The 23,747-nt window shown below is 43.5% G+C and overlaps 1 protein-coding gene across 2 annotated transcripts in view; it reads right to left on the minus strand.

The window, feature by feature from the left end:
• FRMD4A (FERM domain containing 4A) overlaps nucleotides 1-21,760 on the minus strand; it is a 383,203-nt gene extending 361,443 nt beyond the window's left edge. The window contains exons 1-2 of one of the 2 annotated variants that reach the window (XM_086886548.1): nucleotides 19,767-21,760; nucleotides 3,018-3,152 (exon numbers count right to left, since the gene is read on the minus strand). In XM_086886548.1, the coding sequence (XP_086742674.1) occupies nucleotides 3,018-3,062 (45 nt within the window). In that variant the 5' untranslated portion in view covers nucleotides 3,063-3,152; nucleotides 19,767-21,760. Of the gene's footprint in view, nucleotides 1-3,017; nucleotides 3,153-3,624; nucleotides 3,809-19,766 lie in introns of those variants that run through there. The other variant, XM_086886549.1, reaches the window with a different exon arrangement.
• Nucleotides 21,761-23,747: the final 1,987 nt, after the last annotated feature.

A 23,747-nucleotide genomic window follows, 5' to 3' on the forward strand; every position in this document is an offset into this window, starting at 1 on the left:
AGAGTCACTTTGGGCACAGTTCTGCCCAGTTTCCTTCATGCTGAACCAGGCAACATCCCTCATCTCCTGTGATTTCTGGAGGAAGGTAGAGGTAGGAGTTCTGCAGACCAGGCACATCCCAGAGTCATTTGTAGTACAAGATATTTACCAGAGTAGACAAGTTGCAGTTACATTTGCAGACTGCAGTCTTTGTATGAAAAAAAAATAAAAATCTTTATTTTAGGAAAATATATGTTTAAAACCGAAATTCTCCTTCATTGAGCCTTTTCCCTGGTCTAGGAGAAAAAAGAAGAAGAAGAAATGATCACTATAAATGGGGGAAAAAACACACCAGAGTATTGAACTGGCTAGAAAACAACATAAATAATAATAAAAAAATCAATTTACATTAATTAATTATGTAGCCAATATTTTTTTTTACTAAAGAAAAGTGGGATCTGCCCACCTAAGACCACAGGTGTAATGAGATAATGGCTGCACAAGAAATGTGCCACTGGGAACAGCTCTGGGCCACGCCAACACCATGTCCTGGGTAGCATTTACTGGTCACAGGTAAGTCATGAGCTGTCAGCATGGCTGGCACCCTGAAGTGCCACCTGGTCCCATGAGCAGCTCTCTGCTGGGGCTAGATATCCATGTCCTGTGAATGGTCCTTCCATAGGAAAGAAACCCCAGACTCCAGAGATGTCCATCTTTCTTCATTGACCAGAAGCAATTTTGGGATGAGCAAACTCCTGATTTGGATCACTCACTCAGTGCATCAAATTCCAGGAAAGGCAATTAATGGCTCTGTACCTCAGTTTCTCTATTTGCAGCATGAAGTGCTCTGAGGTACCCCATTGAGAAGGGGATATTTTCAGACTATGATGCAGCGCTGCCAAATGCTGCTGCTGATTATGTGTCATAAAAAGTGGATGGCTGGATGCACATTCTGCACCCTATTGCAGGGGAAATGCAGTACTGAAATAGTTCTCACTGCTAAAAGAAAGCTCTCTCAGTGAAGAATTGTCACTGAAGTATTAAAATCTACTTCTGCGGACTTCCCAAAGACATCTAATCTTTGAATCTCTGGAGGGTGGCAGCTTTAGAAGAGATGCCATTATAGCTGCTAATTGTGGGATGAATTATGCAAGAATTTATTATTGATTCAAGGGTAGCCTGCTCAGGCATGCAATCAAAGCCAAGGCAGAGCAGAGGGGAAAGGATGAGGTTTCTATACTTAACTAACTAAGCTGATTCACAACCCAAGAAAAACCCGAGGAGAAAGAAGCAGTTTGCAAAATGGAACATTTTCCATAGCAAATCACCTTTTCCACACCCATAACCAACATTAGTACCAGACCATCCCAGAGCAGAGCCCACTGTTCCATGAACCCATTCTCAACCCAGAAATACATCTCCACCCCTACCAGCCCCCAGCCATCCACAGGGTCAAAGGCAGGAACCCCTTTGTCTCTGGACCCCCAACTCAGCCTATCCACATGGGTCTGTGCCCAAGGTGAAGAGACCCAAGGAGTTCTGGTTACAGGCCAGAGCTGTGGACACACCTGGAAATAACAACTGGGGCAAGGCCACATAGCCACAGAAAGCCACGTTTTAGAAGAGAAAATTTGCTGACAGCTTGGCACTGCACTGAAGTTTGACAAGGTCTGTTCAAGGAGGACAGAGATTGAGGAAAGAAAGGCTTAACTGAAGAATTCAGAGGGTACTGAAACTAAAAGCATTCAGAACCCAAACAATGACACAGGGTTTATGGGCACTCATCAATTTATTTTTGAAAGAGAAATTAGAAAGGGGTCATTTTAAAAGCCAGGAAGGCCAGAGGTAAGCAAGAGGAAATAAAATGAGCTTGCACAGCAAGTCAGTCACTGACAAATATAAAACAAACCATGCAGAGGTTTAATAGCATGTTTAGCATTTTGAGTAATGGACATAAAATTTGCTTTTCTCAACTTGACCTTTGTTAACAACCTTAGGGCTCTTATCCTGCAGCATTCCCTTTACTAAACTCATCATGTCTCTGAGTGCTAGAGACCATTTCCTAATGCAATCAGAAGAGATCAGGAGTAATGACAATAATTATATAAATATGTATATAAAGCCTATGTATCTATGCATTCTCACGCACATGTGCACATACACATGCTACTGATAACAACTCTCCAGTGGAAATGTTGCAGTGACATTTAGGTAGAAAAACATCCAGCTGAGATCTTACACTAAAACCATCTCTGATGCTGCTGCACAGAAAATGGCAACAGAAGTACCAGGGAGGAAAAAAAAAAAAAAATCAGTAAAGCTAAGCAACTCTCTAATACCCCACCAAAAGGGTTTATTTTAATTGCAGCAGGACACTGGCATGTTTCTAGAGTCAGCCACGTGTTGTGCAAAATAATCTTCTTTAAAATATTATAAATATGCAGAACTTTCAGAAGTAGGTCAGTGGCTCAACATGTTGTAGCAAATAGCTCGGATAAATACCAGTCATTACCCTGTGGTCTGCAGTCAGTAGGAGACCTGACACACTCTGCAGCAAGTGGAATGGCGATTCACTGCATTAGAGGACCATGCCCCAAGTGATACCACAGCAGAGTGTGGTCACAGCTGAAAACATGCCTCCCAACCAGCAGAGAAATCAAGCTCTCCCTCTCATCTTTTAAGTTGTCTCACAATCAGCAAGGGCAAAAGCAGGAGGACGTGAGAATTCAAGACACAGAATTAATGAACAAAATTAAATCTGCTGCTCAGGATAAACCCCGAACGCAAGTGCCAGCCCTGCCGGAAAGGTGACTTCACAATCCTGCCCTGATCACCGGTCCAGATGTGCTAAAACCCATCGTGGGAGGAATTGCCTCCATGCGAGCCCCAGATGAGCCTTTTGCAAAGTTCCCTGGGACCTCTAAAAGCCAAGCACCGGCTCACACAAAATCCTCCTGTGGATTTGGAGCCCTGAATCCATGCGGAGCAGCTCCCCTCGCCCACCCCCCTTTCCCAAATGGATTTCAGCAAGCACTTACCATCAGCAAGCTCAGAGCAGATTCGGGAGCACGCTGCACAGCCATCTCCTCTCTTCCCACATACAAATCCTCCCCACGACTTGGTCAGCCCTCGGCCCTCCGTCACAGCAAAGCATCCACAGAGCCCACAGCTTACTGCAGGGAGAGAAACCCCAAATCAGGGTCGGAGAGCATTTGCAAGAGGAGGAGAGGATGGATGAGGGGGTGGGGAGGAGAGGAGGGAAGGAAATAACCTTCACAGCCAGGGAAAGAAGCTTAAGCTAGGCCAAATTTTACACTAGAGAAAAGAGGAAAATGAAACAGAGAGCCGGCTGGAGAAACAAGATATCGGGAACTGCAGGATATTTAAAGCTCAGGCGCACGCCAGCACAGAAAGCAGCAGCAGCAGCATAGGACATGTATCAAACACCTACATGACAGGTTAGGTCCACGCCGCTCTCCCCCTGCCCCAGCTCGCAGACTGTAATTAATTATTCTTAATTGCCACGGTCCTTACTCCAGCTAAATAAATCCTAGGTAGCACACAAGTGCCGTGCCCCTGACTCTGCATCTTCCTCCCTGCCCTGGTGATGCTAGCGCAGAAACAACGTCAAATATCGCCACGTACCGCTGCCAACAGGGTCAATCAAACCTCTCCTCTCCTCTCGCAAAGCCCTGCTCGGCACAGCAGACGCCTGCATAACACAGACACGAGCAGCGAGAGCAGCCAGAGCCAGGAAGCAGCCGGTGCTCACTTGGGAGCAACAATTACCTTTATCATACTGGAGCTGGGTTACTCACTGACCCTTTTCACCTTACCCCCCCTTCGCCCTCCCTGCCAAAGCAAGTCTCTTCCTCCTCCTCCTCCTCCTCCTCCCCCCCTCCAAATGGACTGAGCTCCCCAGGGAGCTAACACAGATCCCGGGAAGATGTAATTACACAGGCTGTTGTGTTCTGGGGGTGCTGAGGCTGCCGGTCCCGCCTGGCCAGGGCAGCCCCCCCGAGCCGAGCCCGGCAGAGCCGCGGCCGCCCCGCGCCCCTGCGCCCAAACCAGCCCGAAAATAAACCCCTTCTTTAAACGTCAGCTGCAAATGGAAGATGGCTCTTGAAAGCCTTTAAAAATGAGCATTCCTGGTTGGAAGGCCGGTCCCCTAAAGCAGGTGTGCCCTGACAGACCTGTCAGACCCCTGTTTTGTGGGGCTCAGAAGCCTCCTGAATTTCAGTGTGTCAACACTCATATCACCCCTCTGAAAAAGCAGAATTTTGGCTTCATTTCCTAAAATGTTAGGCTCCATCTAATGACAATGTCTGTTCATCTTCCAACTCCCACGTGCACACTCCCCTCCCTCCCCCCGTGATTTTGGAACCCAATTAAAAGTTTCAGACAAATTCAGCCAGAGTTGAATTCTCTGACACATGTCATTCCTGCAACTTTTATAGAAATTGGCACCAGGATAGAAAAGAGAATCAAATTACTGTCTCCATGAAGGCAGCAGAAATCCTTCCTTGTGTTCTGGAAGTTACATCTGGCAGGTCAGCTCCGGAGTTTGCCCAGGCTCTCCTGGTCACCTTTCACTGTGTTCTAGCAAAGGGAGCACAGGGGCCTGGGCGACTGCAGACTCTGCCCTAGGAAGGTCATCCAGGATATCTGTGGCATAGCCACACCTCCCCCTTCCTATGGGGCATGTGACAGGTAGGGAAACTTGGTTTGTAGCATTTAAATCCACAGATCAGTGAAATCCACTCCCCTCCCCACAGGAGCACCAGGCCTGTGCACTTGGAGCACTTGCCCTGGTGATGGCAAGGGCTTCCCTCTCCCAGCTCGTTTTCCACCAAGAAGTGTGGAAGGGGGAAGCCACTCGTGCACAAAGGGGTCACCTCTCAGGAGGTGGTCTAAACTCACTCACGGACACACAAGACAGCATTTTCTGGGATTCTTTCTCCTTGGTTTTGGGTCACAGACATCAACATTCAATCAAAGTCCCTTGTCCTACACCTGGAGGTGGCATTTACTGATTTCTTTCTGAGACCTGACCTTTTTCCCTGCCGTGAATGCAGCTCCTATGATCACACACGTGCCAGCAGCTACACTTGTCATCACTCCTTGTGTGTAAATCATCTCCACCAAGAGAGGACAGGGGCTTCCTTTGTGGATCTTCCTTAGATCCACAAAGGTACCCAAGCATCAGCAAGCTCTCTCCTTCAGCCAGCTGCTTCAGCCCACCAAAGAGCTGAGACAGCATGAAGGTGTTTTTTAATCACAGGGCCCATTGTGGCTGTCTGCAGTGGGTCACCCTTTCCTCACAAACATCTGAAACTGTTGTTATATGAAACTACAAGCTTTCACACAATGTGATCTGCTCCCGCTCTCCTAAGAGCTTTGTCTTCATCCCTGAAGACAAACAGCTTGTTGGCTGTTGCAAGGAGTGGATAAATAGGCTACTTAAATGTCTCTTGAAAGGGGAAAATATGCATAATAAAAGATTAAGGTAAGTTTTAAAATATGTCTCAAAATGTCTCAAGGCATCAGATTATAAAATATGTAACTAAATCTATATTAACAGCACCATGACAAATGTCCCAAGGCTATTGCATTTTCCCCCTACACTAACCCAGTCTGAAGTTCTGTAAGGAGGGGACTGCAGAAATGATGTGTTCAGTAGTTCTCAAGCTTGACAAGTGAGGTTTCTCCTTTGCCAAGAGATTTTAAGGAAACAGCCTATTCCTGCATTTTTGGACTCTAAATGAAGAGTCTCAGCTAAAATGAAGAATCTGGAAGTGTGGATGGTTCTTCCATCTCTACCTCCTGAATTCACTCCACAGTTGAGCAGGGTAAAATTTGTCAAACACCAGGAGCTAGTTATGATTTGTGGTGTCCTTGAGAAAATTCTAGGTTTTTCATGAGCTCTGCAAGTCTCAGAGTAATGATCATCTGTAGGGAGCCATCTGAGTACAAGTATAAGATCTATGGCTTCAAGGTATGTTTGCAAACTTACCTACGGCTTAGCCAGTTTCTACTATTTACGTGAATAAATTTTGCAACACAAGAGGAAAAACGTAGATCATTATTCACTGCAGGTTGTCAAGAGAAAACAAGAAAAAAAATATAAAAGAACTTGTTGGATAGACAGGTAAAACTACAGACTCATGGCTTTGTTTCAAGGCCTAAAACTATGACATTGAGGCCACCCCTCGAGTGCTGTGCTCAGTTCTGGGTCCCTCAGTTCAAGGACACTGAGATTCAGAGAAGGGCAGCGGAGCTGGGGAACGGTTTGGAGCATCAGTCCTGTGAGGAGCAGCTGAGGGAGCTGGGTTTGTTTATCCTGGAGTAAAGGAGACTCAAGGGTGACCTCATCGCTCCCTACAAGTCCCTGACAGGAGGGTGTAGCCAGGTGGGGGCCGGGCTCTGCCCCCAGGAAATCAGCGACAGGATGAGAGGACCTCAAGCTGCACCAGGGAGGTTTTTTGGAACGCTAGGAAGAATTTCTTCACAGAAGGGATGATTAGACATGGGAAGAGGCTACCCAGGGAAGTGGTGAAGTCACCATCCCTGGAGCTGTTTAAGGAAACCTGGACGTGGCACTCAATGCCATGGTCTGGTTGAAAAGGTGGTGCTCAAGTTGGACTTGATGATCTCAGAGGTCTTTTCCAACCTCATCAATTCTGTGTTTCTCTGCTCCATGATTCTGAGACCTTAGCAAAAGAATTGATTAGATGTCTTTTCCTCCCCCTGTATTTTAAGATAAATGGCTCCTACAGTTGGTCAACAAAGTAACTGCTTTCAATCACTCGAAGAAAAAATATTACAACAAACCGTGAATTAAAAGGAAAATTGATAGCAGTAAGAAGACACAAAGCACTTGCAGGTTGGTTTATATATAGACATGTCCTCCAATTCCAGTGTTATCCCTGGTAGAACTTTGACAGGGATAAATAAGCATAGACATGCAATATCATGGTGGGTCACCTTTGTTAGAGCTGGTGGTTGCTGGGCACGTAATTTGAGATTCTGGTAATGCAAAGTGGTAGGAAAGCCCTCTGCTAGAAGCACATTATGCTGCCTGTTCATGGATACCCAGAAACTGATAGGCACCTGCTGTCCTCAACAGGAGACAGAGAAGAAGGTGTCACTAAAGGTATGAACAGAGGCAAGACAGAGTTCAGAGTTAATTGCAAGACTTGATTCCATCTGGTACAGAGCTTGTATTTCTTATTATTTCCTGGTTTTTTTTTTAGTTCAATGAGCAAATAGTAGCTCTGTTTTTCAGTGAAAGTAAATTTTCCAAGTACTGCTACCATATATGTTTAACCACTCAAAGTCAAAGTTGTCCCTCCAGTCAGCTGTGACATTTTTGAGAGAACAAAATCCTGTTATGAATTTTGATTTGCCTTCTTGCACCACAGATGTGTGTTTGAGTGAAATGCTGTCTAGTTATATGACAAGTGCCAGGAGGCCACTTGTTTCAGCAAAGGCATAGGCAGAAAAAAATATTTTATCAAGAGGATTTAAAGCCCTTACCTCAATTTATAAGGAGTTAATAAAGCAAGTCCTCCCACTGTTTTGACTTGAAAATAGTACATTAAGGTTAAGGATACCACTATAAGCAATGACCTAATCAGAATCACAGAATCACACAATCATTTACAAGATAATTAAAAAACCAAGAAATCAATGGAGAGCCCGAGAAGCACTAGAACTTGAGATATATTAAAGTTCATGTCATGTCTGTAAATATTTAACCTTAAAGAACTACAAGCTTTTGGTGGTGTGCAAAGAACATACGGTGTAAGAGTATGAAAAGCTGAGTCTATTGAATTTCCTTTACCTATTCATGTGTTCCTCATGCATCTAAACTATTTACTCGAACTTCAATGATTATTTTCAAGTATGTGTTAGTCACAGAAATCAAATTTGCATGATGAATGGCCATGGCAGAAGTGCTTCTGCTTTAATCCACAAAGGAGGAACCACTTCATACAATGATCTGCAGGAAAGTAACAAAGCTAGAAGTCTAAGATGCTTAACCAAGCTATAGAGAATTACACAAAGAAATACTTATATAATTCAAACAGACAAATACGAGGACCTGCATTCTGCTTGTAGCATATCCCCAAAGAAGATAAAAGCCTGATGCCATCAAGTAAATTATTCATTGTGAATTATTCACTCGTCTTTAAAAAAGATCTGGAAGGAACTTATTGAATTTGCTTTTCTCCTCACCATCCTATGCTCCCTTCCATAAAACCAATTGCTCTAAAAGTCACTTGTCATGCCCCACAAACAGATCCCAGCAGGGCTGGGACCGTTCCTTCTGAAAATTCTCTTAGAAGATTTTGATAATTATAATTGCAGTGATAAAAATGACTCTCCAAGCTGCCAAAGAAATACCACATAGGAAGAGAAATGCCATTCCTGGAGGCAGCAGGCTGCCAAATGAAGCCACCACGTGTAGATATATGAGGGGGAAGGTCTCTGGTCAGCCTTCTCCTCCACTGCCACTCTCTCTTTAGGATGAATTTAGTAAAGGGTCCCCTATCAAGTGTTTGAGAAAATATTTCCTTTCTTCCTTCAGTGAGGAGGTATTACAGAAAATATTGTTAGGAATCTATCCAGGTTCCATGAACACCTAGAATATGACACTGGCTAGGGGAAGGATTGATTTCAAACTCATCTCTAATTTGCTGATTGGCATACTTCCCTTGCTTTGCTTTTTTTTGGCAACTGTTCACTAAGAAAAGAGTGCTGCTCATGAGTGATATAAACCAGAGGCTCTGGCTCCATGCAAGTGCTGAAAGCTTCCCTGATTGAACCTCTCTGAATCATTTGTCTGTAGAGCTGTGCAAGCAACCCACAGGCTGCTCATTGCTAAGCAGTCTCACTCTCCAGATGACTTATGTCTGAACACTAATTAGCTTTGACAGACACTGCTTTGAAATAAGAAGAGTCCTGGAAATATCATCTATTGTAAGGACAAGAGTGAGATTGCACAAAACTTTCCTGATATACTACCACAGCTACAGGCAGAGACATTTCTTGGGCCCTCTGAAGGCACCTCGTGATGGTGGCTATCACTGGAATACAAAAATCCTTACAGAAAAATTCACACCTCTTCCACAAGTGTGAGGGTGATACCTGGAAAAAACAAGAATAACAGAGCAGGGTCCCCTTGCAGAAGCTGCCTGGGCTGGGAAGAGAATCGAGGCTTCCTGTCTTCTCTGTGGCAACCATGAGGCAATGCCCAGCCTTTCAAGAAAATGCCCACTTTCAAGAAACCTCAAAAGGCCAGAAAAAGCTCTTGTAGGTAAGTATGAGAACTGGAGTGCCCAGAGAGGCAAGCCAGTAGTAAGGATTCTGGTTGACAGCAGCAGTCCATGTTCACATATGAGAAATATGAGTGGGAAGAAGGCTTCCCATCAGCAGCAGTGAACAGACTCTGAGCTGACCAGCTGCCCTTGCACAGGCCCATCTGTCACAGTGCTACTGCCTCTCTCAGTTTTCACATGAGGCTGGTCTACTTTCTTCTGCCTCTTGACATGAGAAAGACTCCTGTCTTCCAGGTTTCCCTTCAGTCTGTGCAAGATTTCAGAAATCCTGATAGCTTGCACCTGATATTTGGCCGCTAAACCCTTCGTATTTCCATCTCTGGCCAGTGGGAGCTGACCCGGGAGCACCTCCTGCATCCCCCATCCATCACTTCTGTTCTGAGCTCAGCAGGGACTGGGCAGCCTTGGGTGAGCCACTTCTGTCCTAAGCAGGGAAGGTTCCACCAGATGTGGCATCTCCCATCCATCACCCATTCCCCAGCACATCCCCACCCAGCTATCACATCCCATACCAAGCGAGCCAGGAGAGGAGTCCAGTTCCCAGAGAAACTCCAAACTCCCTCTACTTCATGAAACAGCCTGTGGCATTTAAACCTCTGGCAAGAAATGATGTAGATTAAAGGAAAACCTAACATTAAAGGATTCAGAAAGCTGACCTCCTATGTTCTTCCATCTTATATTCTATTTAATTTAGCATGTGAGAACTTAACATTAATGGTGCACTGGGACAATCCTAATTTAAAAAACCCTGAAGGTTAATAGCTAGAAAAATAAACATGTCGTAACTCGAAGTATGACTTAATAGCGGCATAGTAATTAACATTCAATAACCATCTTACTCAATTTGAAAGGTCTGGGTTTCATATTATGATTGTTTAATATTAATTTGACATTTACAAGATTATGGCCTCAGCAGACTCAGATACCATGAGTCCAGCTGAACACAGAGTCCCAATAGAGGGTGTGGAGTCTGCAAATGTGCATCACTGCTGCAGTTACATTTATTTTCTGGAAATGCATTCCTCAGTGCTGTTGCATGAACTGTTGGGCTCTATTTGTGCTACTTGACCTAATGTGCACCTGTGCAAGTGAATTTAGTGAAATTAAGCAGCACTTTTCAGCTAATTCAGTTGTTTCTTTTTATCATATTATTCATGTAAAAGAGCTTGGGGTAAGTGATCTCTTATCAATAAGGCTAGCTCTTCTGTAGTCAAGCTCTGTGTAGCTGTGCTAAAAAAACTTTACAGATTTTGTTTTACCATGCATTTTTAACTTCCAATCTACATTTATTGATAACGAGTACTTAATTTTTGTGCTGACAATATATTTAAATGAAGTAGCTCTAGCTCCTAATGACTCTAGATGCATTTGAGATAACCAAATTTCTTCTGAGCTTTTGATTTGCCCTCTATGAATTTTCCAGCAGCCTGCTGAGGAAAAGACTGTCTCTTTCCATTAGAAACCCTTTGCTACCCACATCAGCTAGGATTTATCTTCCCTGAACAGCACTGACCAACAGCATCTACATTACTTCAGATGAGACCTGACACCTTTGCTACACTGTGCCTCATATTTCTACAGATCATGAAATTTCCTCTTTCTCTGGGAAAGATGTGAGCATTCAAATTCCTTTTTTTACTCAGTGCATCTCATTCAGCTCTTAAACATGTGTTCAGGCTAATATATTGCAGCCATCTTTATGGCCACCCAAGTCTGACTAAAAAAACTCATGATTCAAACAGGGATAAGTGTTTCTGTACAGGACTATAAATAAGTGGCTAGGGATTATGGAGGGTCTGGGAATTTCATTCTTTGCCACATGCACTGTCGTTGGGTCTGAAAGGTGTGGTTGATATTTTGAAACTTCTTTTGGAAAAACCTCAGCACATCAAGTGGACCAGTTTTCAGTGCTTGGAAAGTGAGGGTTGGAAGGCTCTACTTTGAACTCAAGCTCTGTGGGTCCTTTCAGGGCAGCACTGTAAGTGTTGCCTCCATCCTCAGGGGCAGTTTGTGATGCAACAAAGAGCTGAATGTCCATTTCTTTAGGCCCACCTATATCCCCCTGTGAAACCTCTTTGTTCTCCTCACTGAACCTAGCCTCAGAACAGCTTCTGCACACTCCATTCTGGTGTTGTTTGGCTAGATGTTAACTAAAGTGACTTCTGCTGCATAGTGCTTCAGGGCAGACAGTCAGACAAGTTAAATCAAATAATATGTACCTGAATGCAAGTGTCACTGAGAGCTGTCTATTCTCAGCTTCTGTCCTCAGACCAGGAGTCACCTAACCTAATAAAAACAATTTATGGGTAGAGACATCCAGCCAAAGATAACCCATTAGAGCTTCTTCATCAGTCAATGGACTAACACATGCAGCTCCAGAGGGTAGGTTACACACCCTATTAATCTTCAAATGGGATGACTGTTCTCTGGAGAGTCTGGGCTTTCTCCATTGGCTACTGCAGAATCCTAAATGACCTTTTTAACATTGTCAGCAAATCTCAGCTTGAGCATTAGCACTGGGAGCTGCCCTCAATTGCCAGTGTTGCTGGTTGTACATGCTGTCAGATGAGGAACCATCACTACAGTACTGTGTGTGCCTTTGAGGGTGCATGCAAACCACAGGCCCAGGTCCTGCAGGCTGCTGACTACTCAGGGTGCTTCCCCTTGTTTACTATTTCCTTCAGCCACCACTTGAGACAAACCCAGAAGGAGAAAAAAATGATTATGGGGAAGGTTCCCTTACAAAAACAAGAAAACCATACCAAGAGTGGCAAGGATGAGATATGCAAAGAGGCTTGTCATCCACCTTGGGCTGAGGAATAAAAAAAGCACAGGCTAAAACTAGCATCTAACATCTACTCTTGATCTGTCAAAACTATTTGTACCACAGCTGCGTTTTGAATTTCCATCAGAGACGTAGCCGACCCCGTGGTGTTGAACAATGTGCATGTCCCTAAACAGACCTGGGATGACCCCTCACTTCTGAGCAAAGTGTGGGCTCAGGGAAGAGCAAAGTGATGAATACTTTCACAACCTGTTCACCTGGCTTCCAGACCAGCACTGTAACTCCCAAACTACCGCAGCTATTTCGGCAGTGACTGCTGTGGCATGACCTAAGTAAGACACATTGATCACACTGAGGAGCTGACAGTCCACAATGAGATGGAAGAAACAGTGGTTTAAGATGTAAAATAAATTACACTCACAGCAGTAAGATGCAGTGGTTTTTTGCATGTAGAATATTTACAGCAGTCAGTATGTTGGTGCTTGCCAGAGGGAGTTATCAGAGCGTAAAGAGTTTATCATTCAGTTGCTGTTTCATAATGTAGCCAGGGTAACAATGACATATTTAACAGAAGTAAATTTTGAAATAAAAAGGAAAATTAGTTTTATTCATTTCTGAATTACTGTTACAAGTTACTAATTTATAGGACCAGTAATAAAAACAGAACTGTGTTCACAAGGTAACATCTACAGTTCCAGAGGAGCACAGCCATTAATAAACAGAAGTGAGTGCAGAATTTTAAGTACCCTTCCTTAGTCCAGAAATATGTTCTGTGAAAACCTCACATAAGGGAGTGAGCAATTCAGCTCAGCCCATTAATTGCCTTAAATATCATGGCTGGTAATCTGCAAATTAGATTATAAAATTTCATTGCATATAAACAAATGCCAGGATGGAGTGCCTCTGCTTTCTTGGCAATTAGTTTGCAGAATAGTTACTGTATTTTATGTTTAATGGTATTAAAGAGCCAACAGTGATTTCACAGTAAAGCAACTTCATAATGAATATTGGTTTTATGAATCCTAAGTCCAGTCTTTTATGGTCGGCCATCTAACTCAATTTTGAAAGACACTTTTATTCTCCACTTGATCTAATCAGATTCTCTCTACACCACCTCTGGGCACCCAGGACCTGGGTCTCCAGGCCCATATAGGGACATCACATGTCCAGTTTTCCACAGATAAGTTTTTTTTCTATTTTCCTATTTTTTCCCCCTTGCCAGTAACCAAAATTGGTGGGATATTGAGAAGCTGCTACATCAGCCTTTTGGATGTCTGCTGTCTCTGACAGTGATGTAGACAGATAAGGCTCTGTCAGGGATGCTCTATACCTAGAAATCAGGGTTCACCACAGAGCACGTTATGCACAGTAGCTTTCATATTATGGGGAAAGGAAGAGCTAAATGTATTTAAATGTTGCTCTAGACCACAGCAATTAACAGGTGGGTCCACAGTGTGACCACCCCTTCAGATCTGTGTGTGTGAAGGCAGTGACACAGGTCTGTGTACACACTTATTCCTCACCACTTCTCATCTGTTGGTTGTGAGTGTGTTTCCAGGCCTGAAGAAATCAATCTCTTATTCAGGAGACCGAGTTAAATCGTTGGAAAAACTGTTACTTGTGTCAGTCTGCAACTGAGAAGGTGGCTCCCCAGGCCCCCTCAGTTTATTAAGAGAAACACTGACTTTTCCCCATCCCTGTGTTGGGCTTTGCTGTTAAAGCAGCTTCTCTTCCTCGCTGTCTCTCAGCCAGAGGTTACTGGTCCCGCCTGAGGCACAGGCCAGAGAGGTGACAGCTATTAGGTGTGAGTGTAGCACTGTGATGGCCCCAGAGGGCTCCACATCTCAAATCACATAAGCAAAAGGGACAACAAGATGTGTTTAAGCTCTCTCCCAAAACCCTGAGACTTCCAGATGAAGGACTCTCCACAGCGCTGAGCAGTGAGGAGATGGAAAGCTCTGTCTCCTTCTCGTCAGAGATTTTGGCATCCAACCGACCTGAAGTGATAAAAAGTGTCTGCAATCCCAAAGGCCCTGCTGGGCGCAGGCCAGGCTCTTTCAGAAACCCAGAAAGTGGAGGAAGGTACAGATGAGAAATACACAAAAGACAATTGCTTTATTCAACCATCAGGAGGCTGAACACCCCCAAACAGTGTGGGACTCCAGAGACTGATGCCCACAGTGAACCAAGGGTGTGGGCTCAAACTCTTATGACTCTGTGCTAACCCAGCTGACTTGTCTGCCAGGGCACCCACAGACACCTCCCTCTGCCCTGCAGAGCACGTGTGCATCGCCTCGCAGGTGGAATCCCAGGGGACTCTTCTGGATTTCAAGATCTGCAGAACAGCAAGTTTATCTCCAGCCTTCACCATTCCAGAGAAAAATAGCTCAAACCAAATGTTTTGTCTGCGAGGTAAAGCAGAGGCTTCTTTGGAAGACATCTCCTTGTGTGTTGTTAGAGAGTGTTCTGGGGGGTACCTCCCACTGAGGTTCAATAAAACATTTAACACCAACAACAGGGTAGCTGCCCTGCACCCTCCTAAAACAAAAACTTCAGACATGCTGATGGCACATTTGGCTCAACACTCACATATAACCCTTATGCTTTATAGTGTCATTCTGTTGCATTTTTGTTTCCTTAATATTCCAGATTTGAATGTGATGTTAATGCACTTTCTCTCCCCACCCTGTTGGACAGAGATGTTTAAATCCTGGCTTTCTTGCACCAGCAGTTTAAACATGCCATTTCACTTACACAGACAGCTGAAAAAACACACTTCACTCCTTCCAAAGCAAATACATGTGAAATAATATTTTACTCTGCATTTTCAGCTACAAGGTGTGTCTAAATTAGAGTCTGCTGAGCTCAATGCATTTGCCTACTGAAATTAAGGAGGATTTAGATCAGATTCTCACTGAGAAAATGAATTCTACTGTGCTTCTAGGTACACACAGATAGCTGGTAGCTCAGAGATGTGCATTTTTTTTTGAGTGCCTTCCCTTGGATAAAGAAAATGCCTGTTAATTTCCACAAGATGTTGCCACTCGGTGAAGTACCTGCTTGAGCTGAGGGCAGCATTATCTGCGTGACATCGCACAGTCCCAGTGCTACAACGTCTGAGTGCTCAGATATGCAAAGGCCATGCTGAGATGGAATATTCAGACCATGAATTTTGCACCATTATCACAACTTGACAGCTCTCATGTCCCCAGTGTCGTCAGAAGAATGTGGAGTGGCACAGGTAGGAGTGCGGAAGAGCTGTGCCTTTAGAGTGGTCGTTAACAAAACACAGAGTCAAAGCTTAAGAAAATTAGTGCTGCCTTGGGTCTGTGTCACCAGGGAATGACACTCCATTTGCACAACTAATTTAGAGAAGAATAGGAATACTTATCATTGGATAAGTATTGGAATAGTACTTCAACACAGTCTCTCCTAGGATCTCTGCTGTGGCTCAGGACTCCCAGATCAGAAATGCCCATGCTCATCTTCTCAGTGGAGATCAACACCACTGCTCTTGTGTTCAACATATCCCTGAGGGCCCCACTCTCCTCCTGATCCACATGATGCATGAGTCTAAATCCAGAGTCATGGTGAACACCTCAATCCACCAACCACCCCCTGACCAGAGGATGTCTCAGCCCCTCAAGGCAGATGCATCCCGATTACCCTGCTTGGGTTTAGTGGCAGAGTACTGCTTGTCAATCTGAGCAGACAGTGCACAAGTCATGATGGCTACATCTGGTCATCCCCTCTTTGAACTCCCTTTGGCTCTATACAGGAGCCACCAAAGAGATAAGATGTCATGGGAGTCCTATCTATTATTTTCATAATCTGAAACCCAAAACCCACACTGCAAGTTCAGTTGGCTTTACTACACCTTCCTTGGCCAGTGGGTTTAACTGCCCATGCCAAACTGGATGTCCTTGGGAAGGAAAAGCCAAGCCCAGCATCTGGAAATCAGAAATCAGGCAGCTGAAATTCATCCACAAAGCCTATATCTCCTCTCTCCTGATTGAGAAATGCTAATATTCTGTAATCCACTCAGCTACTTCCTTCAGGGTATTTGATTTTCCATACGAACATAATATTGGGAAGGTACACCAAAACAAAGCTGTTTTCCAAGTCCAACTAGATGATGGATACTCCCCTGATATCTCTCATAACAACTCTTCCTTCTTCCCTAGAAACAACCCCAATTAGCTCTCTCCACCCCTCTTATTCCTTCATTTGAAATCTTCAAAGGATCTTCCTGTGGATCAGTCTCACCTGGGACACACCTTAACAAGCACAGGTGCAGCTCTGTCCAAACTCCACCAATGCACCAGAGCTTAACAAGAGACAGGTAAAGTCAGTGAAGAGAGTCAGGAACTTTTCTGCTTTGCAGCAACAAGCAAATTGGACCAAAAAGGGACATTGTTTCAAGCAAAGTACCCACTCTACACTGATGGGATAAATAAAAAATGTGTTTTGTTTTTTCAAGAAAAAAAATTGTTTAATTTTATTTGAAAAACAAATAATTAATATGAAAAGATTGCTTTTGTCTTATGTTGGCCTAAAATGCTCTTTCTACTTCTAAATTTAATCAAACAGGAAATCAAAAAGTCAATTATATGCTAAGCCTCCTGAATGACACACACAGAAACAGGTGGTTGAACTGCAGCATCACAGTTTGCCTTTCCATCCTCCCTTTCTTCAGAGACAAAGAACACTGACTGTCTTCATTAAAATACAGTTAAATGTACCAATTCTGCTAATGCAAATCTTTCCAAGTGTTTTGAGTAATTTGAGGAGGTCTGCTTAGAAGTATGTGACCTTTTACAGTGCTGGATCTAAGCAAAATGAAAACAGTTTTTTTACAGTCATTCAGAACAGCTCCTGGTGAATTAGATAATGACAATTTCCTTTAAAATGTCAGATTAACTTGAAATCAATTTAGGGCTCCCAGCTTTCTTTACGACTCAAATGTTCTTCGCAAAGTTTTTATCCAGACATCATATTTAATGCTATGTTTACTGCAAATGGCATAAATAAAAGCCTGTATAACTCAGATTAAGCAGTGATGTTTGTTAAACAGTAATGTGATGTATTTGTTTCATGTTCTGGGAATACATCTAGGAAGCAATTTGTAGCCTCAATATTACCAGTGGCTGAGTGATTGCTGCATCAGGGTAAGTGCTGTGTGCCTTTTCACAAATAATGAGCCAGAATCTCTTTATTGCTTTGCTAATTAAAACAAAGTTTAGTTTAGGGCTTTAGCTTAGCTTAAGATGTCATGTTTTTCTTTAGCACAAGAATGCCTGGGTTTCCCTTATTGAGTTGTAAAGAGAGGAATATAATTTCTATAGCTTTTTCAAGGAAATCAATACCTTGGGTAAAATTTGTTTTGTTTTATCAGAGACTGTAAAATGCTGGAAGTGAAACGGGGGGTCATGTCATTGCTATTGCTATTAGAGCCATTTAATAAGACCAACAAAAAACCTCACAAGAACAAAAGGAAGAAAAAAATCAGAAAGGAAAAGACAAAGAAAAATCAGATAGAAATATATGAAAGAAAATTTGACAGCGCTTTTTCAAAAGAGTGAAAAAAGTCATTGAGAGAACAAAGGGTGAAAAGAGATTTTAGCCAAAAAATGAAATAGATTTTGACTGTTGTTTTATTGAGAAGCTCCCTTTGAAATCAGTTGCACCAGTAAGTCACCCGGAGCTCAGCTGGCTCCAGCATGGTTTGAAGGAGTTGTAACAACCTAGGTGTTTGTGTGTGCCAGAGAAGTAATAAGAGCAACACAAAGAAAAATAAAATGAACTCTAGGAGATCAATAAAATGTAACCCTTTGACCCTGCAGATGATCACTATCCATTTTTTTAGTTGGATGATAAAATCAGTACAGTATGAGGTTTTAATCTGGCCATTACTGCTATCTTACATCTGTGAACTTGAGCATTAATTTGCCACACAGATCTATTTTTAAAGGTAGATATAGTGCCTCTGGAGAAGAAACCAAATTCCCAATTGGTATTAAAACTGGTTTTGGTAAGATTAACATTTGTACTCAAACTGTTACAGTTCTCAAATCTTATCTCAGGCAAAGAGAGGGCTCTATCTTTTCTGCTATAGAAGAAAAAAAAAGAAAAGAAAAAAGGCAAGATAACAAGCAATGGAGCAGATGGAGTAAATTTTCAGAGCTGTGTGTGGGAGTCAAGCATTCAGATCCCATTAAGTAATATTGGAGTTGGAGGATCAGACTCCTACTCACCAGGCTTCAAAAACAACAGGTTCACATTTCTCTAGTTTCACTTGTTTCTTACGTGTCCCTGACGCCATTCTGGCTCCTCTCTACCAGGCTGACATTTACACAGCAGCACAGGGCCAAATGTGCCTTTAAACTCAGGGCAGGGCTCCTCATCCAGCAAATAGAAATGGAAATATGTAAAGAATAGATCTGAGTTTACGTATAGACCACACGTGCTTGTGGATGTGGTATGAAAAAGGACCAATAATGTGCAGTGGCTTCATCCCACAACCAAAACAGCCATACAGAATCAGTATTTTGGTAATGACACTCCTAAGGTTCATACTGTGCTGCTTTAGGACACATGAAGGGTGAAAAGCAGGTACAGGTGTTCAGTGCAGTTCCAAGATCTCTTTCATAATGTCTGGCTGTATACATCAACCTTGCAACCCCTGAACCATGAGAAATGCACTGTTCAGGTTGGTGCAAAGGCCTCTGTGAGTAAATACACCTTCTACCAACCTCCAGCATGAGAGGAGCTAATAGGAACAGCTGTTTCCATTTGCATCTGTCTCCTACATGCTGGTGATGTGCAAGAGCCCCCCACATGCAGCTGGGATGGGCATGTTTTCCAGGATTTGTCTCCTCCCCTGGGTCATCTCCACAGTGTTCTATTTTGTGACTAAACAGTCTCCTCTGCAAAATCAGGTTCTCTGTCCCTGCTAGCTGTGGGAAACAACCATCTTCAGCTCCACTGTGTTTTATCACGGTAGCTTTATTTTTAACTGACTTTAATCACCCAATTATTAAGAGTGACACAGCACTTACACCCTATCATTGCAATCTAATTAATTTCTGATCCCATAAATCATTCTTGTACATCAAGTATGTAGTATCTATGGGCTGAGTCTCTTATTTGCTCCACAGGGACACTCAGCAGCATCAGTTATGTGCAAATGCAGTAGAGAAGGAGAACAAAGCAGTTCCTGAAGAGGACATAGAGGACCTGTCTTCCTTCCCTCCTGCAAAGCTTAAAACATCTACAGATGGGCAGCAAAGACTCAATTGCCTGATTGCTACTCACGGCACCCCAAAACACTGCACCTCCCCCAGAGATCTGGGGAAAGCTGGAAGATACCTGGGATTTCTGTTTATTACTATTTATTTCCCCATTTCTCTGCATGTAGGGGATTCAGGAAAGCTGACACAGACTCAGATTTTGCTGACCTGCAGCATGGGTTGTGACACATCTCACAGGCAGGGGTGTGCCTGCAGCTGGTCCTCTTCAGTCTGAGCTAGGATGGGACCTGGGGTCACACCTTTAGCAAGACCCACTTCCAACAGGATCCTCAGAAGTAATGTCTGAGTAACATCTTAGAAATCTTTCAGCAGCATCTTAGAAGTCCTGCAAAGTAAAAATACAATAAATACCTGCACATGATTTTGGGAACTCTGTTGTAGGAGACATCATGGGGACACTCTGGGTCCAGTCTCCTTCCCCAGCTCAAAGGCTCTTCTGGACAGCTCTGGTTATCAGAAGAAACTTCTTCCTCTTCCTGACCACAGAGGGGCTGTGTACAAGGGATGTCTTGTCGCTTCACATGCAACCAGAAATCTCCTTCAACTTTTTTTCAGGTAAAGTGAAAAGAAATATATTTATTTAGGCACCTGAAAATAAAAACAAACCAACAAACCCAGTTATAATTATCAATTCTCATGAAAGACATAGATTAAAGAAATGAAAGAACATACCTGAACAGTCTGGTCATAGGGAGGTTAATTCTGCCTGGTCTTTATTTCTCTCCCACAGCATCTCAACTGCACAAACCATCCCAACACAACCTTTGTCAGGGCTCCAGTCTGAGCTTCATCCTTAAGAGAACCTGTTCCTGATAGATGACACTAGATTTTATAGATAATTTCCTTTTTAGAGCCCTCAGGAGCATCTGGCCAGATTTACTCCTTCCTGTTTAAAGATATGCATTTCTAATGTCATCAGAGGGAAAAGATTGATGTGTCTTTAATAACAACAAAAATTGCTCCACTTATTTAGAGATGCCAGCACAGCCTTGCTAGTGTGGATGTCACATCCTCAGCAGTCCTGGACTGTGTATGAGGTGTATCTGTGTTCTGAACCTTATTTTTGTACTCATTTGCACAATAACAAACATAGTGTCAACATTCAAATGCAGTGACAAAGGTTCCTGACCACAAATATTAAGACTGTGGGCATGGTCAATAATCCCTGTATCAAAACATTTGAAGTGGAAATCAGGAGGGTGTTCTTACTCAGCTTGGCAAGGCAAGCAAATGGCTGTGGGGTTCAACAGAAGCTGTGTTTCCAACATGAGACATTGCTCCAGAAGGACACGGGCTGTGAGCTCATCCCTGGAGGAAGAAGATCACCTGAAGTTGCAAGCAGAGCATAAACAGCAGGCAGGAAACCCTCCTGAGGAGCAAGGCTGAAATACTGCTCTGTGCATCCCCACAGCCTCAGCCTGCAGTTTTACAGATGTGGGTGCAAGAACATCCATCAGTCATTGCACCACTGTAATGCAGCTCAGGGCCTCCTGTGTCAGCCCTTGGTGGCTGTGCTGCTGCAGACTTGCTCTCTCCAGTCACATCCAATGAAATATGATGGTCTCAGTGAAATTTATTTTCCTTCCCTTGACTGGCTGATCAGTGCTTCTAGCAAATCTGACAGCTTCAGCCATCATCAATTACTGCTTTCACTATGCAGTGACTCTTGCTGTGCCACACTTTTTATTACAGAGACCTTTGAAATCTGCTGTATTTAAAATTGGTAGAACTAAACCAGGAAAGTTCAAAGTAATTCCCCTTTTCAAATCAGTCTTCTACTAAAAATATTGCACCTCAATAACAGGAACCCAACAAGAGTCCCACCTGATGCAGGAATTCTTCTTCACAAAGCTGGCAGAGTGCCTGTTGCAGAGCTATTCTTGGGAATGCAAGGCCATTATCCATGTCATTTTGTTCTTTATAGCTCTGGGTTCACTGCTGAGCAGAGTGAGGCCACCAGGGCAAGTTCATTGCCTGCAGAAATACCCAAGCCTGGAGGTGTCTGTGGAGAATTATTCCCCTGTTCCCTGGGTCCCTCCACAGCAGGTCCTGATGCTGCTTGTCACAAGGGCAGAGGTTTTGTGAGATGACTCAATTTGAACAGGCTGCCAGGCAGGATATCAGTGAGAACACAGTGCCACAGCTCCATCCTGCATTCCAGAGGGAAGGGAATGTTCCATCTCCCCACCACGCAGAAACACCCACCAGGCAGGGCCACCTTCCCAGGAAGAACAAAACCTTTGCCATGAGCATTGCACTGAGGTAAGAGACAAGTGAAGGGCTGATTTCACCCAGGCCGTGTCTGAGGGACTTGGCCATTTCTCCCTTCTCCACATCTCCATTCCAGGAACAACCACTGCAAATAACTGTGATGGCAAGGCCAGTTAATGTGCCAAGGATGAGGCAAACCAGAAGACAGAAGAATTCCCCTGAGATGATGCTATGCTCTCAGGCAGCAGCATGGTAGGATTTTCTGCCATCACAATTGCTATGTGGGAAGCAGAAGAGCTTCACTCTTGGGAAATAAACATTTCCTCACTTCAAACAAACAAAATAAAAATCAATGAAAACATTAGATCGGAGCATATATGGAGATCAGGATTCTCAGCTGTCAGGCTGAGCTCATTAGGTTTCAGAAGACCTGAGCTCCATTTCTGGCAGAGCCACTGGTCTCTGAGTGAGAGAGGAACAGGTTGTTTTCCTGCTCTGTGCCTCAATTTCTCCTCCTGTGAAATGGAGCTAGTGATACAGATTTCTTATAAGATCTGCTGGTGAAAAATCTGACATAAGAACTGGTACTCATTATTTTTCCCCACCCAAACACAAGCTGTGATGCTTTTTCCAAATATCTTTAGTGATAAATAAAATATCATCTTGTTCCATGAGTGTAGGTCTGTATAAAAGCGTTTCATGATAGTTTTTCTTCAGGGTGATTCAAAGCATTGGGGTCTTTTTGAGGGATGTGGTTTTCTACTTATTAATTTCCTGTTTAAGGATTCTTCACAGCATCATTAGGTGTTATGTTTCCCTGTATGCAATTATGAGGTACCAGCTACTTCAGTCAGAGGAACCTTTTGTAACTTAGTAGGAGGAGCAAAATAAAAGTCAGCAAGGAGTCTCCACCAGGGAGAACATTGTGTGTCACAGCTCTCAGCAGCTGAGCAAAACTGGCAGCTGCCTCCAAATCCCTGGCTGCTTCCCAGAAAAAGAAGGGCAGCCCACAACACCCCTCATGCAAGGCAAAGAAAAGGAGGAGAGGGACACAAAAAAATGTTTCACAGTGTCTCTCATTCAGCTCATGAAAGAAGCAGATGAGGAAACTAAAAGTTATAGCTCTCCCCATGGAAGTGTCTTTTACTGCATTATCCATAGCTCACACCTAGATCTGTACCTGCACCTTCACGAATACTGAATACTCTCATGAAGGATGGTGTTAAGTTTTGCATCTGGGAACATCTTCCAAACATTGCAAACTCGGTGATTAAGCAAACTCAAACTTTGGGATGCTCAGGGACCCAAAACTGCCCAAGTTGCTGCTTTCCATCACAGGAGGTTACAAGATAAACACTAGATGCCTCTTTTGCCTGCTGCATGCAGAGCAGAAATCCCTGCATGACTCTCAGGGCTTCAGCTTGTCCACAAGTCTTCATATAAACTAATCACAGTGCAATATTATTCCACTTGTCAACAGATCGGGAGGAATTGACAGAACCTGGTTTAACTATTTAACTCTGCCAGGGGTAATAAGTTCTCTCATGCATTAAATTAAAAATGACACTTGAAAATAAGTACATTATGGACCAAATACAGCACATAAATGGGGGGCAAAGATTTAAACTGCTGCCTGGTGGAGAATTGACAGTGAAGCAATAAGCATCTCATTATCCAGATTTTCTCGGAGCACATCCACCAAGAGGGCCTTTTGCATATAGATGCATTTGCTGTGGGCAAATGCCTGCTATCAGCCTGGACAAATACAACTGTTTATTTTCCATTGTAACAGTGTTTGAGCTTAAAAAACTGCCAGGGGCTCCTGATAGTGGGCAAACTCTGGGCAAGGCTGTCCCTGCACAACCTCGGCCCCATCATTCCTGCCTTGCAGCCCATTGTCTGTTGGCAAAACTCTTCTTCCTCTCTGCTACCATCTGACAAGCAAAGCAAAGCACTGACCTGGGAAGACACACTTACATGGTAGGATAGCATAGAAGAAGGAATAGCATTATATTAAAGACCATTTTTCCTTGTAAGTGGAATGATTTCTCCCAGAGAGAAGGAAATTTCTTTACACGCTTAAGAGTTCAATAGTCTTGTGTTGTGCCACCTTATTCCTAT

The sequence above is a fragment of the Cyanistes caeruleus genome, chromosome 4 (assembly GCF_971803275.1).
Source record: "Cyanistes caeruleus chromosome 4, bCyaCae1.hap1.1, whole genome shotgun sequence".
NCBI classification, from domain to species: domain Eukaryota; kingdom Metazoa; phylum Chordata; class Aves; order Passeriformes; family Paridae; genus Cyanistes; species Cyanistes caeruleus.